At 43.4% G+C, this 20,241-nt stretch overlaps 1 protein-coding gene across 1 annotated transcript in view; it reads right to left on the bottom strand.

The window, feature by feature from the left end:
- Positions 1 to 20,241, bottom strand: part of LOC130275351 (calcium-activated chloride channel regulator 1-like) — a 54,389-nt gene that overhangs the window by 13,696 nt on the left and 20,452 nt on the right. The window contains exons 5-10 of the mRNA XM_056523221.1: positions 10,871 to 11,048; positions 10,558 to 10,782; positions 9,497 to 9,721; positions 5,370 to 5,550; positions 4,141 to 4,253; positions 2,998 to 3,219 (exon numbers count right to left, since the gene is read on the bottom strand). Coding sequence (XP_056379196.1) covers positions 2,998 to 3,219; positions 4,141 to 4,253; positions 5,370 to 5,550; positions 9,497 to 9,721; positions 10,558 to 10,782; positions 10,871 to 11,048 — 1,144 coding nt within the window. The remainder of the gene's footprint in view (positions 1 to 2,997; positions 3,220 to 4,140; positions 4,254 to 5,369; positions 5,551 to 9,496; positions 9,722 to 10,557; positions 10,783 to 10,870; positions 11,049 to 20,241) is intronic.

A 20,241-nucleotide genomic window follows, 5' to 3' on the forward strand; every position in this document is an offset into this window, starting at 1 on the left:
CGCTAGCAAGTCCCCTAGGCAGATGTAAGTAGCACAGGCCGAGTGAATGTGTGTGAGTGTGTGTGTGTGTGTGTTTGGGGGGCTTCCTAATGTGGGGAATTTATGCTACGCTTCCTAATGTGAGGAATTTATGCTACACTACCTAATGTGGGGACTTTATGCTACACTACCTAATGTTCAATTCACACGGCGCTTTTTTAATCACTGTTCCTGCCCAACAGCACTGTGTGCGCCTTTAAGACGCACCCAACATTCAATATGCACCGGTGGCTGGAGTGACAGGAAGGAGCCAGCAGCTTCATCCTGTCACTCCAGCTCAGGCTTCCTGTGTGGCAGCGGCTTAGCAAGAGGCTACAGGAAGCAGAGAAAAGAGGAGCGACGGCAGCTGCAGGGGAACAAAGGAGAGGTGAGTGATTTATTTTTTTCATGCTATGAGGGGATAATATACGATGGGGGCAATATGAGGGGGATAATATATAATGGGTCAAAATGAGGGGCATAATATACACTGGGGTAATGTAAGGGGCATTATATACTATGGGGTAATGTGAGGGGCATATTAACCTATGGGGGCAATGTTTGGGCCTGCTAATCTATAGGGACAATGTTGGGGCCTAATACTATACAGCTGCACAGAGGGATCTAATACTATATGGGGCAGTGTAATACATATAGGGGGTTTGTATAGAGTTGAGGACTTTGCTGTAGCGAGGAGCCTAAAATGTTTGTCTGGCAGATTCAGAGATTGTGATCGGGAGAAATCTTCATGATGACCCTGAACAGATGGAGAAGAAAGAGAAAAGGGAACAACTCTGATCAGAGAAGACGCCCCCCGTGAGTATATAACTATAATGACGTATACGGTCTGCAGCACCTGTGTACATCTCAAATCTACTCCTATATAGGGGTTATTGATCTTTTGTATAGTGGTTTTTATTCAATAACAATACAGCAGTGTTATTCAGTGGTAATGGTGTGGCGGAATTATATGCCCCTTGTATTGTGGTGGTGTTAGTAATACTGGTCTGCGTATAGTGGCTTTTATTTCCTTACACTATGGTGGTATTATTTAGTCACTCTAGAACTAATATGGAGTGGTGATATAATTTTATGTTTCTAAGCCCGATACTAAGATAAAATCCAGTTTGTGCCACAGTGAGGGGAGGGGAGGGGAGGGGGGGGGCAGACTACAAGCTGTGTAAGGAGCCCCAAAATTTCTGATGGCAGCCATTTACATGAATGGTTGCCTGTAAAATACATGGACAACCCAAGTGAGAGCTGATGTTTATTAGAGGCTTGAAAGGAGAATGAAACAGGGTGTCAAGGAGCTGTTCAAAAACCCTCCTTTGACTTAAAGAGTTTTGCATGTTGTGTTTTATTAATTTATTGCTGTGTGACATGTTATCATTGTTGTAGTTAACCAACATGGTGCTGGGGAATTCCAGCCTCAAACATGATGTTGTTGTGAGGAGGTAGCAGGGTCTAGCTTAAGACTGAGACTGTATTTAGAGGCTAAACTACACATTACTGCAAGGCTTCTGCAACTGCTATTCGAGGACATGCCTCTGAGTGAGAACTGTCAAGTATAGTAAATAGAGATACCTCTAGAACCTGGTCTTGCTCAGAACATTGGCTAAAACGAAGTTTGATGAACAATAGAACTTTGCCGGGCTCGCGCGAATAGCACTATTGTAGAACATAAAATGAGAAACTCATCAGATTTTTTGCCGTTCTCATCCTATGCCGTTTTAGCATAGGATGAGAAGGTAAAAACACTGTGCTGATATCAGGGTAGCCCAGAATACTGTGCAGCTAGCGGCAAGATCACATGACCGCAGGTTAGCTAATCATTACTTCTATACAGCTCAGGAGACAGCATAGGGGTGGTTCTAATAGACTGATAAAACCCTCGAGTCGGGAGCCCACACCATACCGGCCGGCCAGCTATTAACCCTTTAGATCGCCGCTGGCAGCGCCGCCTAGAGACACATTTAAACACTCCCTGGTGGTCTGTGTGGTTGGATCACCCCCCCCCCCCTGCAGCGAGATTGTGTGTGTGTGTGTGTGGGGGGGGGGGGGGGGGTCCACTCTCCTTGGCTGCTGTGCTCTGTAATTGATAAAGCCTGGTTAGACCTACATTGATCTGAATCTAATGATTCCTCCTAAAAGTCCCCTAAGGAGACTAATAAAGTGCAAAAAAAAGTTTAACGAAAAAGAATAAAAAAATTAAAATAAAAACACAATAATCCATTCCTTATTAAAAGTTTAAATCACCCCCCTTTTCCCAAATCCCATATAAAAAATATATAAACATAATACAAATGTGGTATCGCCGTGTGCGTAAATGTCAGAACTAAAAAAATATAATGTTAATTAAACCACACGGTCAATGGCATATGCTTAAAAAAAATGTATAAAAAACGATTAAAAAGTCTTATCAAAACAAAAATGGCACCAAAAAAACTTCAAATCATGGCGTAAAAATGAGCCCTCACACATCCCCGTAGATGGAAAAATTAAAAAGTTACAATTACAGAAGAGTAAATTTTTAACCTACTAATTTTTGTTCATAAAGTTATAATTGTTTAACAAAAGTAAAAAAAAAAAAATAAACCTATAAGTTGGGTATTATTTTATTGGTATGGACCTACAAAATTAAGATAAGGTGTAATTTTTACAAAAAAGTGCTCTGCGTAGAATTGGAGGCCCAATTTTTTTTTTCAATTTAGCCCTACAAATATTTTTTTTCTGGTTTTGCGGTAGATTTTGTGGTTACATTATTGATGTCATTACAAAGTAAAATTGGTGGCACAAAAAATATGCCCTTATATGGGTCCGTAGGCTGAAAATTTAAAGCGTTATGTTTTTTTGAAGGTAAGAAGGAAAAAAACGAAAAAGTGCAAAAATGAAAAACCTGTGGTCCTCAAGAGGTTAAGACTAATTTTTTTTGTTTGTTTTTAAAAAAGTTTTATAAAACATGAAATGGTAAAATGTTACCTCTGCTGTTCCTGGGAGAGCAAGCCTTGAGGACTTAGCAGTATTGTCACTGACAAAGTTTGCAGCAGTATATGTAATCCCACTTGGACTTTCCAAGTTAATATTTGGTACTCCAGTTTGCCAGGTAACTAGAAAAAAAGTGTCGTTCCCCACTGTTCTATCAATGTAAACGGCACCGTCCAAACATTTAGATGGTAGAAGACTTGAGGCAGTGCTTTCCAGCTGTTGAAAGAAGAAGATTCAATGTGAGTTGAGTTGTAATGGTATACATATATGTACTGTAGTATAAAGAGGTCCTCCAGCTTAAGGAAAAGGGTGTCCAACATGGCTTTTTTCTTTCAAGTGCCCATGGAGTTAAATTATTTATTATTTATTTATTTATATAGCGCCTACAGATTCCGCAGAGTTAAAGGGGTAATACAGCCAAAAAATAAGTATCCCCTATCCACATGTTAGGTGTTAAATGTCTGTTTATGGGAAGGAATAACCTCCAGAACATCCCCTTGATCTCCAGAATGGGGGCACCGTTTTTTTGTTTTTATTTTATTTTTATTTATTTTATGCATTTTTTATGGGATTTCTGGCGTTACCTGAGTTCTGTACTCAGATATCTCCGGTGTGCCCAATGACATTGCATGGAACAAGAGACACTTTATGCTCCAGGAAGAGCTGGGGCCCCGTTCTATAACTCTAGGGGGTCTCAGCAGTTGGACCCTTCGTGATCAGACGCTTATCACCTATGCTCTGGATACGGGATAACCCCTTTAAAGGGGTACTCCACTGGCCAGCATTCGGAAGTAAATATTTTGAATGGTGTTTTCACGCTGCCGGGGTCGGTCTTGCCCCTCCTGACATCACAGCCATGCCCCCTCAATGCAAATCTATGGGAGGGTGCGCGATGAACGTTACTTCAGACCGCTGGCCACTGGAGTGTTCCTTTAAGCTGCCATACTAGACAGAACTCATGCACAGGCGGAGCGCTATTTTTGACAGAAAGAAACCATGTTTCCCTAATTCCTTGTGGACAATTCCTTTTAGATTAAATATGTTTTCTGGTTTTAAGCAAATCATCAGTCAAATACAATGGTCCGTATAATCTCTCCATAATTTCATATAATAGAGTACAATGAACCAAGTGTTCACCTGTATAGACTGTTTGGTAATGTCTCCATCACTGGCCGAAATTGCGCTAAAGGCATCGATTAAACCTTGTGCGTTCAGATTAGTATTATCTGTGGCTAAATATACGGTTCCACCTGGAAGAGATAAAACATGATATTTTTTACTCTGTGAGCAGATTATGTACTGGAAATAACTTACATGCACTCACTATTAACCTCATTATTGAGCTCCTGCATGACTGTTTCACAGAAGACCTCTAATACAAACGGTCCCTGCCCAATGGTTGGATAAAGGTTTGAGGAAGCCTTCACTGGTTGATATTTCACATTGTCCTCCATTGTAGAAGTGATCCACAAATTGATGTCTGACCCATGTTTCTCCTTTATGACGAAAAACCAGTGGATGTGTGAGTTTCCTTACAAATTTATTAAAATCCAAGAATAGCCGGAAGGGCTCCAGCTTGTTCATAGGGCAGAAGGACAACCCTTTCATCAGAAGGGCAGCCAAATGTGGATACAATGTATACTGCAAAATAATAAATATTTGAATTGTGCCTGGAGTCTCGGTCATATCAGTCATCTGTCACATCACGTCATGTAGGGCAGGAATGATTTTTCCCTAAAGCCGCTTTCCCTGCCTACTTTCAAAGACACCCTAAGAGGTGAATCTAAACTTGGAGCCGGTTCATACAGTGTGTTAATGTTTACTTCTGAACACTGGCAAGTGGAGTACCCCTTTAACCCCTTAAGGATGCAGGGCGTACGGGTACGCTCCCATTCCCGAGCCCTTAAGGACTCAGGGTGTACCTGTACATCCTGTGTCCCGCTAACAGGGTTTAAAACGTTCTCACAAGAGGAGAACGGGTTAAACCCCGCGGGTCCCAGTTGCCCCGATCAGGCCGATGCCCGACATTAACCCTTTAGTTGCTCCTCGTCGTCCGATTGGCCCAATAAGCCCTCATATAGTAACCGTATGGATCTACAGAATAAAGAACCGGAAGCCCTAAATAGTTTGAAAATCATGTTTTTTTCTTCATTTCATCCCACAAATATTTTTTTTTCTTTTGCCGCAGATTATTTTATAATATAAGTGATGTCATTACAAAGTACAATTGGTGACGCAAAAAACAAGCCCTTATGTGGGAAAACGCAAAAAGGAAGATTGTTTTGAGTCCTTAAGCTGAAAATGGGCTAAGACCTTAAGGGGTTAAGCCTAATAACCAGATTTGATATAAGGAATACTTTGCTCACCTGTAGTTTGTACAATTTCTTTAAGTCTTGGCTCTTCAGCAGATCCGAGGAATATGACATGAACTATGACCCCGCTTTCTATAATTTGTGGGAAACAAAGGCGAGTATCATAGTTATCCTCTCCGTCTGATAGTAACACGACTTCTGTTCCATTAGATGAACCCGACCGTCTGTTATTTACCTGCGCAGTCACAGGATATATAGATAAAAATAATATGCCTTAAAGGGGTATTCCAGTTTTAGAAAATTGTATTTAATTAAAATTATGATCCCAAGATATATACCGTAGCTTTCTAAATAGTGTTTTTACAAATTGTAATGGCTTTGATTTGTCCCTGACAAGAAGTTGTGTAGTCCTCTCATAGTCAGTGTAGTGTTGTATCAGCATCTCTTGGCTCCTCCCTCTCTCCAGAGATAACACATGGTCATCTGCTGTCTCAGGAGGCGTGGTTGGATCTTATCTCTGAGCTCAAGCCCCTCCCCCTGAGGAATGTTTTCACCTCTGCCAGCCCCTACAGCCCTCATCACCACCTCCTTGTCATATACATGTATATCTTTATTGGGACATTTAGGGAGAATGAGGTGTGTTTACAGCCTGCAGCCTTGTGATGCATGATGTCAGTTTTAGGATTTTGATCTGTGTATTGGTTTATTAACCCCTGTGGTTTCCTTTCATGTCAAGTTCCATTATCCCAAAACAACAGCGATTTGCATTTAAAGAGAAAAGCACAGAGAGCCTCATAGGGTTACACTGTGTTATATAATTTAAATATATTTTGCTCGCCTTTTTGGGTTTTGGTGAGACACAACACTTAAAGGGGTACTCTGCCCCTAGACATCTTATCTCCCATCCAAAGGATAGGGGATAAGATGTCTGATCGCGGGGGTCCTCCTCTTGCACCTGGCATTCGTTTAGAGCGTCGGGTGCAAGGCCACGCCCCGTTCGTGACATTATGGCCACTCCCTCTCAATGCAAGTCTATGGGAGGAAGGCATTGAGGGGGCGTGGCCGTGTTGTCTGATCGCGGGGGTCCCCTTCCTGCATCCGGCATTGGGTGTAGCGCCGGAGGCTTGTGATGTCAAAGCCATGCCACGCTCGTGACATCACGGCCACACACCCTCAATGCAAGTCTATGGGAGGGGGCGTGACAGCCATCATGCCCCCTCCCATAGACTTGCATTGAGGGGGCTTGGCCCTGACGTCACAAGCGGGGCATGGCTGTGATGTCACAAGCCTCTGTCCCGCATGCCAGATATCTGGCATGGGGCGAATTTCGCTCCGTGCTCCGGATGTCTGGGGTACCGCAGCCGAGATTGTGGGGGGTCCTGCCTCTGTGGATCCCCGCGATCTTGGCTGCGGCAACCCAGACATCCTCAGACATCCTTTGGATAGGGGATAAGATGTCTAGGGGCGGAGTACCCCTTTAATTTGCCTTGATCATAAAAATGTATCCACACTTGTTCAGGTGGAGCCGATGTCTCAACAGAGAAACTGCCTAATCCCAATAGCAGACCGGCGGTTTTATAATTGATCACAAATGAAGATGGTCATAAAATGTGTGAATAACTGACCAAACGTCTTAATTTGTCTCAATATAATGTATTTTGGCAGGATGACTTCCCCTCTTCAAATATAAGACTTGTTACATTGAGACAAAGAAATACCAGACACAAGGTTCCCATGCGTGACTGATCCACGCCAAACGTTAATACCAAACAACAGAAAGACAAAAAGGCGTTTGTGAATCAATAAAAGAACAAGTGAACACTATGACCAGTTAGAGTAATAGCAATCATTACCGAGTGGACAGGTAGGACTGTGTGCCTCCACCACTCAACGTTTCGCTCAAGGCTTCTTCTGGGGAGAAACGTTGGGTGGTGGAAGCACACAGTCCTTGTCCACTCTGTAATGATTGCTATTACACTCATAGTGTTCACTTGTTCCTGTTATTGGCAACTTTTGCTTTGCACTTTTTACTGTATATTATTTGGCATTCTCTACTTTTATTTGTTGTAGTCCAAGTTTATTTGGTGAACATTATTCAGGTTCACCACAGTATAACCAACATTGTGGTCACATCCTCCATGTATGCTTCCATTTTTGTTTGGTCTTTCACCAATTAAATTCTCCCCATATTTGTCATTTTATGCATATTAAATGTATGTCTTGTCTAAGTGTAATAAAGTGTTTTATTATTGATTCACAAACGCCTTTTTGTCTTTCTGTTGTTTGGTATTGGGACAAAGAAGTTAAATCCGTAAATTAGATCTTTGATGACCAACTTAGGTGAGAGAGCAGTCTCCAGAACCACTTGCTCACTTATATCCTGAGACCGAAACATGTTAATTAAAGGGGTACTTCGGTGGGAAACAAATGTTTTCAAATCAACCGGGCCAGAAAGTTATACCGATTTATCAATTACTTCCATTTAAAAATCTGTGGTAACGGGGTGTGGTGAGGGCAGATATTGTTACCCTAGGTGCAGATGGCATAAACCCCTTGTATTCGTGACGCCAGGGCGTGGTTTATGCTTGATACCACCCGAAAGTATACCACTAGATCCTGGGCTAGTCACGGGGGAAATAATGACCCCAACACCAAGTTACGGACAACAATAGCTTTACTGAGAGTGGACAATTGGTAAAGTCTATACAGTTCAGCCAGGGACCACGGAGGTGACCAGTGATGCAGAGACCTTTAGGGCTTGCTGGGACTTGTAGTAGGACTGGACAATTGAATGCAGACCACGCTGACTTGACAGATGACAGGGACTGACTTGACTCAGAAAGCTGTGACTTTATCTTACTTGACTTTATGGTGGCTGCAGGACTGGACTTTGAGGTCTCCAACACTCTGGACACACACACTAGACAAGACTGCACTAGACCTCAGCAGAAGAGAGAGAAGCTCCACCCAGGGCTTATATGGGAAAGACTAGCAGGAAGCCCATAGGTCACTCTTGGGGTCACCTGGTCACTGATACCTTCCGGGTAACAATCACATGACATATCACATGGTACAACTCTTAAAGCATCATTGCATTTTATAATACATAACAATGCTGAACATATGTACAGGGGAGAAACAAGTACAAGGGAGCCCAGGGGACACTGAAGGGGGCTGTCGGACAGGGCAGCAAGGGTACGGGGTAACATTTCCTGTAGTGGGCCACCACAAATCTTAATCCTCCCAGTACTTATCAGCTGCTGTATGCGTCAAAGGAAGTTGTGTAGTTCTTTCCAGTCTGACCACAGTGCTCTCTGCTAACACCACTGCCCATGTCAGGAACTGGCCCGAGAAGGAAAGGTTTGCTATGAGAATTTGCTTCTACTTTGTACAGTTCCTGACAAGGACAGAGGTGGCAGCAGAGAGCACTGTGGTCAGACTGGAAAAAACTGCACAACTTCCTTTGGAGCATACAGCAGCTGATAAGTACTGGAAGGATTAAGATTTTTATATAGAAGTAATTGATAAATCTGTATAACTTGTTGATTTGAAAACATTTGTACAAGTTGTACAAGTTGATTTGAAAACATTTGTTTTCCACTGGAGTACCCCTTTAATGGTACCTACTGTTGCTAGATACCCATATATAGAGTCAGGCCTCCATAGTAGGACACCCATAGAGATGCGCTGGGCCTTACTGTACCTCCAATATAATAAGGAGGCATATAGTATGTAATCTAGGAAAGAACAGGCTAAATACATACGGCATCTGAAGGAACATGCTACAGCAAAGAGGATTTCAGTGGTTTTGTAGTAAGTAGTCTGGCGTTCATCTGAAGAATTTTTGTTTAGTTGACTTGACAGAAAACACATTTATAGTGATAGAAATTCTTATTGTTGCTTTTAAGTAAGGAAACGTTTAGGCGAACATCTATAAAGGGTAAAATTAAATACGGCCATCTAGGACAGCTCCACTGCAACGGCATCGATAGACTGTCAAGGAAGCGGTCAACACCGCTCAAAAATTTATTGTAACAGAGAAATGTGACAAAAACACGTCAATAGAAATAGCGAAACGAAGAGCAGACACGCTTCAAGCTGCCATGGTGACCATTTTATACAACATTTTCACATAATGGTAATACTTGAATACAATGTGAAGACATCTTATTGTACATTACCTGAATACCAGCCAGAAGTCCAGAACATATATTTGTTCCTCCGTTTCCTACAGTGGGAAGGAGTCCTTTTAGCTGCTGACGTTCTACATCACTTTTTATTTGGATTAAATTGGATTTTATAATTGCTGAGTTTGAAAACGTCACCATTCCGGCAAAAGAACCAGTCTCAATGATTTGTATAAGAAAAACCTCTGCAGCCTGGTACAAACGCTGAATACGGTTAAACTGGAAAGAAAAACACAAATGCATTCATTAAAATAAATAAATTATATATATATATATATGTGTGTGTGTGTGTGTGTAATAAATGATGGGTAATTCTGATTTGTAGAGGAGCAGGGACTCCTGTCGGAAGACAGGAGTCCCTAATCTAGTATTTTGTGAAGTGAAGCACAACTTCTGGATGACACATGTAGCAGAAACATCTCTCAGTAGAGCCAAGAGGAATGTAAGGGAGTTTCACATTGTAAAAAAGGAATTTCTTTCTTACTATTTCTGGACTTTGGCTGAGGAATCCCATTAAAGTCAATGGGGCTTACTTTCTGCCTAATTCATGCAGAATTAATGCAAATCCATGTAAACTTTTAGTGTTCTACTAAATAAAGTCTATCTTTTAACTGAGATGCAGAATCATTCAGAATCATAAAAAAAAACTGTGTAGGCTGGGAAGAAACTGATCCGAACGCTGGAGCCGGCGTCGGGAGCTCGTGACATCATAGCCCTGCCCCCTCATGGTGTCACGCTTGTGATGCCATAGCCTCGCCCCTCACGACATCACGCCCCACCCCCTCAATGCAATTCCATGGGAGGGGGCGTGACAGCCGTCACGCCCCCTTCCATAGAATTGCATCGAGGGGGTGGGGCGTGATGTCACGAGGGGGCGGGGCTATGGCATCACAAGCTCCCGGCACCAGCGTTCAGAACAGTTTGTTCCAAACACTGAGCAGCGGAGTACCCCTTTAAACCTGGGGCATCTGTTGACAGATTCTTGTTTTGCTCTTAATGTAAATTCGAATCATTCTATAATCATAACATTAATAGACACTATAGAGGTCACTGACATTACTCATGCTTCCAGATGTATCCAGCACTAAAGTCACCACTCGTTCTGAAAACTGCAAAACTGTGAAGGTGGGGACCGGAATAGTGAGTCCGGGATTCGGTGGCGTGTCCTTGGTGTCATTGGAGGTCATGATCACGTCCCAAATACTTCGGGAATTGCACATTCTATTTTGCATGTTTGGAGCCTCGGGGTTATGGTTACTTTCATCACAGAACTTAGTGACCTAAAACAGTAATCACAGGGTTAATTTATTAAAAAAGGAAATGTATGCCGCTATACAAGTGTTTGACACAATATGAGACTTTACTTACTTCGGGGAGAGCCTGCATGTACATTAAGGACTCTTTGGCAAACTGTCTCTGATCAGGTATATAAACACAACCTTTTTCGTAGAGTCCAGTGATCGGGTCATAATTACACGTGGTAACCCTACAGGACGTTCCTTCACATTTCTGAATTTTGTACTCTCCATAAATATCAGCAGAGCACCTGGAAATGACAGATACAATGTGAGACATAGTATTTATAGTTATTACGTCTGATAATCAATATTAGAGCGGCTCAGAGGATCGGCCTAACAATGGATGATCGTATTAGTGGTACCTGCTGTTGGTGCCCCACCCCATATGGCGTACTGTTATTCACTGCCTTATTTTAAAGGGTTACTCTGCTGCTCAGCATTTGGAACAAACTGCTCCGAACTCTGGAGCCGGTGTCCGGGGCTTGTGATGTCATAGCCCCGCCACCTCATGGCATCATGCTCTGCCCCCTCAATGCAAGTCTATGGGAGGGGGCGTGACTGCTGTCACGCCCCCTCCTATAGACTTGCATTGAGGGGGTGGGGCATGATGTCATGAAGTGTCGGGGCAATGACGTCACAAGCTCCCGACACCGGCTCTAGCGTTTGGAACAGCTTGTTCCAAACACTGATCAGCGGAGTACCCCTTTAAGGGTAGGGTCACACGTAACGGATCCACAGAATATTTTTTTTACGCTACAGATCCACCTGTGACCCGACCTATATTGTGCCTCCTGCTCTTGCCGAAAAGCAACCATCCCCCCCTGGCTGCTCCGCGATGTCTGAGTGCACTCAGCGACCCGCAGGCTCCCAGTGTGCACTGCGAGCAGGCTAGGGGGCGGGGCGAAGGAGGGTGGGCATCTTTCAACAACAGCAGGAGGCACAATATGGTCGGGTCACTGGCGGATCTGCAGCGTGTGAAATACGCTGCGGGTCCGTTACATGTGACCCTAGCCTATAGGGGTATTACGGGAGTAACTTCTATTTGTGTTAGAGGGGCTGTAAAGTTAGTGTGTTTCCTAATATAGTGTCTGTACCTGTGTTTGATGGTGGTCTTGCAATTCTTATGTGATCTTTGCCCCAATGTTTAATTTTAACAACATACAAAATGACGTCTCAGGTTTTCCCAGGTTGCAGTGCGGCCATCACTAGTCAGACGATGAAAGGAGCCTGTCTGTTTCAATTGGTGGAGCGACCGCTGGGTGGGAGGGAGATCATTCTGCAGTGAATTGTAGTTTTGCCACAGATTTAGGCACCCTGGTTAGAAAACACTGGTCTATTGTTTACAGCACAGCATGGGAGCTCAGGTGTGCTTCAATGGGTGGAGTGGCTGATGAGAAAAGTCACCTCACACTTACAAACAAGGGATCCTGGCACTTGTAGTTGGAGGGAGGGAACTCGAACAGGAAAAAGGCAGTTCACAAAAAGATGTTACCAGTGTTCTGGTAATCTCACAATATAGCCATTCAGCTCCAAGACAAGCACTACACACCTGTACCAACAGGTTAGTGCGGTGACACTGATGACAGTTTTCCTTTAAAGCGGTTGTGCGCTGCCCTGCCTTTCGGAGCTCCGCTCGCAGCATCCGGAAGTTCATTACTCCGAACGCTGTGTGCGGGCTTCCGTGTTCGCGACCGCCCCTCGTGATGTCACGCCCGCCCCCTCTATCAAAGTCTATGGGAAGGGGGTGTGACAGCGGTCGCGCCCCCTTCCCATAGACTTTCGTTGAGGGGGCGGGCGTGATGTCACGCCCGGCGGCCGCGAACACGGGAGCCCGCACACAGCGTTCGGAGTAATGAACTTCCGGATGCTGCGAGCGGAGCTCCGAAAGGCAGGGCAGCGCAAAACCCCTTTAAACAAGTTTTTTCGATGTCCGTCATTACAGACAGATATCAGCTGAACATATCAGCCGGGCAGTCAGATACCTCGTAGGTATGGGATAGCCCCAGCTTCTCAACCTGCACCATTCTCTCTCACCCACCCTTTAATGTTTATGTACGTCATGAGTCAGAAAGGTGTAGAAAAAACGTACATATTTCAAGTGAACATAAGTAACTTTGAAAAATATTTTCTCAAAGAAAAAAAATCCTCTTTCTTCACTTATCGGGCTCCTTTTCTGCCTGCTCCCCTTCTTAACGGGGTACTCTGCTGCTAAGCGTTTGGAACAAACTGTTCCAAAAGCTGGAGCCGGCGCCGGGAGCTTGTGACATCATAGCCCCGCCCCCTTCATGACGTCACATCCTGCCCCCTCAATGCAAGTCTATGGGAGGGGGCGTGACGGCTGTCACGCCCCCTCCCATAGACTTGCATTGAGGGGGTGGGGCTATGTTGTCAGGAGCTCCCGGAGCTGGCTCCAGTGTTCGAAACAGTTTGCTCCAAACGCTGAGCAGCGGAGTACGCCTTTAACTCAAAATCCACCCTGAAAAAAACTGTTCAGTCTTGTTTCCAAATGGATCAGCTCACTGCAGAATGCCCACAGTATATCCCTCAGTATGGTTACAGATGCCCACAGAAGTCTGAGGAGAGGGAAGGGGAGTGGCAAAAGAGAGACAGGAGCAGAAAGACTGCAGAAGCTTGTGGTATTATATTTACAACAATGCTAGGTTCACATTGATCCTTTCTGCTCTATAATATCCTCCATCCTACTGCTGCTTCTTAGGGTGTGCTATAGAGATATTGGGGAGCTGGGTACCCTCTTCTGTGTGTGTGTGTACAGTGCATGGGGGATATCATAGCAGAGGGGAAAACTGGTGGATATACAAGTTGTATAATGGCCAGAAATAGTGCTGCTCCTCATGTACACTCAGGACAACATATCTTGAAAAGTTAACGGGGTACTCCGTTGCTCAGCATTTGGAACAAACTGTTCTGAACACTGGAACTGGCAGAGGGAGCTCCTGACGTCATGACATCATGCCTCACCCCCTCAATGCAAGTCTATGGGAGGGGGCATGAAGGTTGTCACATCCCCTCCCATAGACTTGCATTGAGGGGGTGGGCATCATGCCATGAGGGGGCGGTGCTATGACTTCACAAGCTCCCGATGCCTGCTCTAGCGTTCAGAACAGTTTGTTCCAAACGCTGAGCAGCAGAGTAACCCTTTAAAATAAGGCAGTGAATAACAGTACACCATATGGGGTGGGGCACCAACAGCAGGTACCACACATACGATCATCCATTGTTAGGCCGATCCACCGCTGGACATGTTATCCCCTTAGTGTTGCTTGCGAATATTCGCAATTCGAATATTATTCGCGAATATCGCATATTCGCGAATTTCGCGAATATAGCGCTATATATTCGTAATTACGAATATTCGTTTTTGTTTTTTTTTTCTTCACAGCACACATCACAGTGATCATCCCTCTCCGCTTCCAGCTTGTGTGGTGTAAAGAAGACTCTAATACTACTGTGTGAGACTGCCGAACGAAAATTCGCATATACGAAAATTAGCATATGCATATGCAAATTAGCATATGCATATGCGAATTTTCGCGTATGTTAATTTTGTATATACTAATTTTCGCATATGTTAGTTTTCGCATACGCGAATGTTCGCATATGCGAAAATAAAACGAGACTATTACGAATATGCGAATATTCGCGAGTATATGACGAATATTCGTCCATATATTCGCGAATATTCGCGAATTCGAATATGGCCTATGCCGCTCAACACTAATCCCCTATCCAAAGGATAGGGGATAAGATGTCTGATTGCGGGGGTCCAGCTGCCGGGTCCACCCGCAATCTCTGGGTGGCACCCTGGCATTCTGAGCATTTTTATTCGGAAAGATGGGTTTGGGCAGCCATGGTCGTGACATCACGCCATGCCTCCAGCCGTCAGATCCCCTCCCATAGACATGAATAGTGGGGGGCGTGGCATTACGTCACGACCGCCTGAATCCAGCATTCAGAACAAAATTGTTCAGATCGCTGGGGTGTCGTCCGGAGATCGTGGGGGGTCCCAGCAGCCAGACCCCTCGCGATTAGACATCTTATCCTCTATCCTTTGGATAAAGGATTAGATATCAAGGAGTGGAGTTTCCGCTTTAAGACAAGAAAGTGAAGAGGAGATAACAGAATTTGGGAAAAATATGTTGTTCTTAGAGTAGAGGTAGCATTTGGGATTGTATCTGGAAGTGTTATAAAGCTTTATACATTAGTGTATACATTCCAAATTGTATCCATGTAACAATCATACACAGTGTAAAGACTGACAGGCGTGGTGGTGTTGGGGCAAGTATTGGGGTTAAAGGGGTACTCCACTGGAAAAAAAAAATTCTAAATCAACTGGTGCCAGAAAGTTAAACAGATTTGTAAATAACTTCTATTTAAAAATCTTAATCCTTCCAGTACTTATTAGCTGATGTATGCTCCACAGGAAGTTCTTTTCTTTTTGAATTTCCTTGCTGTCTGACCACTCTGACCACAGTGCTCTCTGCTGACACCTCTGTCCATTTTAGGAACTGTCCAGAGTAGAAGCAAATCCCCATAGCAAACCTATCCTGCTCTGGACAGTTCCTGATATGGACAGAGGTGTCAGCAGAGAGCACTGTGGTCAGACAGAAAGGAAGTTCAAAAAGAAAATAACTTCCTGTGGAGCATACAGCAGCTGTTAAGTACTGGGAGGATAGAGATTTTTTTTAATAGAAGTAATTTACAAAGGGGTATTCCAGGATTTTTATTTATTTGACTATGCTACAGGGGCTGTAAAGTTAGTGTAGTTCATAATATAGTGTCTGTACCTCTGTGTGACGGTTTTCTCACAATTCTTCTGTGATTTTCACCCCAATATTTATTTTTAACAGCGTACAAAATTACTGTTGTCTCAGATTTTTCGAAAAGGTTGCATTGCGGCCGAGATATTACATCACTAGTCAGCTGATAACAGGGAGCTTCTGCTTCAATGGAGCGATCACTTGGTGGGAGAGAGATCAATCAGCAACTAATAGGCACCCTGATTGAAAACCACAGGTCTTTTGAATGGATGCAGCTCATTTATGTTTCAATGGGTGGGATGGCTGACGTGCGGAAGGGAGTAAAGTTGAATTATGGGATTTGTAGGTAAAGAAGGAAACTCAAACAGGAAATACCAGCTCACAAAAACCTAGCCACAGTGTTATGGTAATCTCACTACATAGCCATTTAGCCCCAAGACAAGCACAGATCCTCCCTAAGCATGTCCATTACTGCCTGCCAGGTACATACTAAAAATCACCTTATGGAGGAGAACCCCTTTAACTTTCTGGCACCAGTTGATTTAAAAATAAAATGTTTTCCAGTGGAGTACCCCTTTAAAGAGCTGAGCAGAAGAAGTACAAATAGATTGTACTATCACTGACAGAGGTCAACTAAGGTAATGTCCTGCGTCAGTGCAATGAGACCGTGATATGACAACCGGTTCGTGAATATCACCTGTTGTAAAACATAACTTTTATAACATGCAATAAAAACCAGAGCATCATAGAGATAATAGTTATATATAGTTATATCTATATAGTGTGACTGCCAGGGTTAAAATTATCAGCTCGGATTTACTTCCCCAAGATAGTTAGGAAATCCCTCTGTAAAAGACAGGTCAGAGTTAAGTCTCCATGTGTTTTCCTTTAAAGGGGTATTCCAGGCAAAACCTTTTTTTTTATATATATCAACTGGCTCCGGAAAGTTAACAGATTTGTAAATTACTTCTATTAAAAAATCTTAATCCTTCCAATAGTTATTAGCTTCTGAAGTTTTCTGTCTAACTGCTCAATGATGATGTCACGTCCCGGGAGCTGTGCATGATGGGAGAATATCCCCATAGGAACTGCCCAGCTCCCGGGACGTGAGTCATCAGAGAGCAGTTAGACAGAAAACAACAACTCAACTTCAGAAGCTAATAACTATTGGAAGGATTAAGATTTTTTAATAGAAGTAATTTACAAATCTGTTTAACTTTCCAGAGCCAGTTGATATATATAAAAAAGTTTTGGCCCGGAATACCCATTTAACCCCTTAAGGACCAGGCCATTTTACACCTTAGGACCGGAGCGTTTTTTGAACATCTGACCACTGTCGCTTTAAACATTAATAACTCGGGGATGCTTTTACCTATCATTCTGATTCTGAGATTGTTTTTTCGTGACATATTCTATTTTATGTTATTGGTAAAATTTTGTTGATACTTGCATCGTTTCTTAGTGAAAAATTCCAAAATTTGATGAAAAAATTGAAAATTTTGCATTTTTCTAACTTTGAAGCTCTCTGCTTGTAAGGAAAATGGATATTCCAAATAAAAAAAAATATTCACAAATAGAAATATGTCTACTTTATGTTTGCATCATAAAATTGACGTGACTTTACTTTTGGAAGACAACAGAGGGCTTCAAAGTTCAGCAGCAATTTTCCAATTTTTCCCAAAATTTTCAAATTCACTATTTTTCAGGGACCAGTTCAGGCTTGAAGTGGATTTGAAGGGTCTTCATATTAGAAATACCCCACAAATGATCCCATTATAAAAACTGCACCCCCCAAAGTATTCAAAATGACATTCAGTCAGTGTTTTAACCCTTTAGGTGTTTCACAGGAATAGCAGCAAAGTGAAGGAGAAAATTCACAATCTTCATTTTTTACACTCGCATGTTCTTGTAGACCCAATTTTTTTATTTTTACAAGGGGTAGAAGGAGAAAATTTATACTTGTATTTGTAGCCCAATTTCTCTCGAGTATGCACATACCTCATATGTCTATGTAAAGTGTTCGGCGGGCACAGTAGAGGGCTCAGAAGCAAAGGAGCGACAAGGGGATTTTGGAGCGTACGTTTTTCTGAAATGGTTTTTGGGGGGCATGTTGCATTTAGGAAGCCCCTATGGTACCAGAACAGCAAAAAATCCCCACATGGCATACCATTTTAGAAACTAGACCCCTTGGGGAACGTAACAAAGGGTAAAGTGAACCTTAATACCCCACAGGTGTTTCCCGACTTTTGCATATGTAAAAAAAATATATATTTTTTTTCACTAAAATGTGTGTTTGCCCCCAAATTTCACATTTTTGCAAGGGTTAATAGCAGAAAATACCCCCCAAAATTTATAACCCCATCTCTTCTGAGTATGAAGGTACCCCATAAGTGGACCTGAAGTGCACTACGGGCGAACTACAATGCTCAGAAGAGAAGGAGTCATATTTGGCTTTTGGAGAGCAAATTTTGGTCGGGGGCATGTCGCATTTAGGAAGCCCCTATGGTGCCACAACAGCAAAAAACCCTCACATGGCATACCATTTTGGAAACTAGACCCCTTGAGGAACATAACAAGGAATAAAGTGAGCCTTAATACCCCACAGGGGTTTCATGACTTTTGCATATGTAAAAAAAATATATATATTTTTCACTAAAATGTGTGTTTCCCCCCCAAATTTCACATTTTTGCAAGGGTTAATAGCAGAAAAGATCCCCCAAAATTTGTAACCCCATCTCTTCTGAGTATGAAGGTACCCCATAAGTGGACCTGAAGTGCACTACGGGCGAACTACAATGCTCAGAAGAGAAGGAGTCATATTTGGCTTGTTGCATTTAGGAAGCCCCTATGGTGCCAGGACAGCAAAATAACCCCCACATGGCATATCATTTTGGAAACTAGACCCCTTGAGGAACGTAACAAGAGCATTTACCCCCCACTGGTGTCTGTCAGATCTTTGGAACAGTGGGCTGTACAAAATGTTTAATTTGCACAGCCCACTGTTCCAAAGATCTGTCAGACACCAGTGGGGTGTAAATTCTCACTGCACACCTCATTACATTCCGTGAGGGGTGTAGTTTCCAAAATGGGGTCACATGTGTTTTTTTTTTTTTTGCATTTGTCATAACCGCTGTAACAATCAGCCACCCCTGTGCAAATCACCTCAAATGTACATTGTGCACTCTCCCTTCTGGGCCTTGTTGTGCGCCCCCAGAGCACTTTGCGCCCACTTATGGGGTATCTCCGTAGTCGGGAGAAGTTGCATTACAAATTTTGGGGGGCTTTTTCCCCTTTTACCTCTTGTCAAAATGAACAGTATAGGCAACACCAGCGTGTTAGTGTAAAAAATTTATTTTTTTACACTAACATGCTGTTGTAGACCCCAACTTCACCTTTTCATAAGGGGTTAAAGGAGAAAAAGCCCCCCAAAATTTGTTAGGCTATACCCCATATGTGACCCTAAACTGTTGCCTTGAAATACAACAGGGCTCCAAAGTGAGAGCGCCATGCGCATTTGAGGCCTGAATTAGGGATTTGCATAAGGGTGGACATAGGAGAATTCTACGCCAGTGATTCCCAAACAGGGTGCCTCCAGCTGTTGCAAAACTCCCAGCATTCTTGGACAGTCAACGGCTGTCCGGCAATACTGGGAGTTGTTGTTTTGCAACAGCTGGAGGCTCCATTTTGGAAACAGTGGCGTACCAGACGTTTTTCATTTTTATTGGGGAGGGTAGGGGGGCTATGTAGGAGTATGTGTATATGTAGTGTTTTTTTTACTTTTTTATTTTATTTTGTGTTAGTGTAGTGGAGTGTTTTTAGGGTACAGTCACATGGGTGGGGGGTTACAGCGAGTTTCCCGCTGCGAGTTTGAGCTGCAGCGCAAAATTTGCTGCATCGCAAACTTGCAGCCTGATACTCACTGTAAGCCCCCTGCCCATGTGAATGTACCCTGTACATTCACAGGGGGGGGGGGACCTCCAGCAGTTGCAAAACTACAACTCCCAGCATGCACAGTTTATCAGTGCATGCTGGTAGTTATAGTTTTGCAACAGCTGGAGGCACACGGGTTGGGAAACACTGAGTTAGGAAACAGACAATGTTTCCCAACCAGAGTGCCTCCAGTTGTTGCAAAACCACAACTCCCAAACATTCTCAGGCATGCTGGGAGTAGTAGTTCGGCAACATCTTTAGAGCCAGATGTTGCCGAACTACAACTCCCAGCATGCTTGGAGTTGTAGTTTTGCAACATCTGGAGGACTACAGTTTGCAGACCACTAATACAGTGGTTCCCAATCTGTGCCCTTCCAGATGTTGCAAAACTACAACTTCCAGTATGCCAAAACTGTCAAGGCATGCTGGGAGTTGTAGTTCTGAAACATCTGAAGGGCCAGATGTTACAGAACTACAACTCCCAGCATGCCTGGACAGTAAGGGCATGCTGAGGATGTGTAGTTTTGCAACATCTGGAAGGGCACAGTGGTCTCCAAACTGTGGACCTCTAGATGTTGCAAAACTGCAACTCCCAGCATGCCCAGATGCCAAGGGCTGTCTGGGCATGCTGGGATTTGTAGTATACAGGGTCCCATTACAGCAATGCATGTCGCTTTACGGCGACGTGCATTGCTGTAAAGGGCCCGACCGTGGCTGAAGATCTACTCACCTG

This window comes from Hyla sarda, chromosome 6 (assembly GCF_029499605.1).
Source record: "Hyla sarda isolate aHylSar1 chromosome 6, aHylSar1.hap1, whole genome shotgun sequence".
Lineage (NCBI taxonomy): Eukaryota > Metazoa > Chordata > Amphibia > Anura > Hylidae > Hyla > Hyla sarda.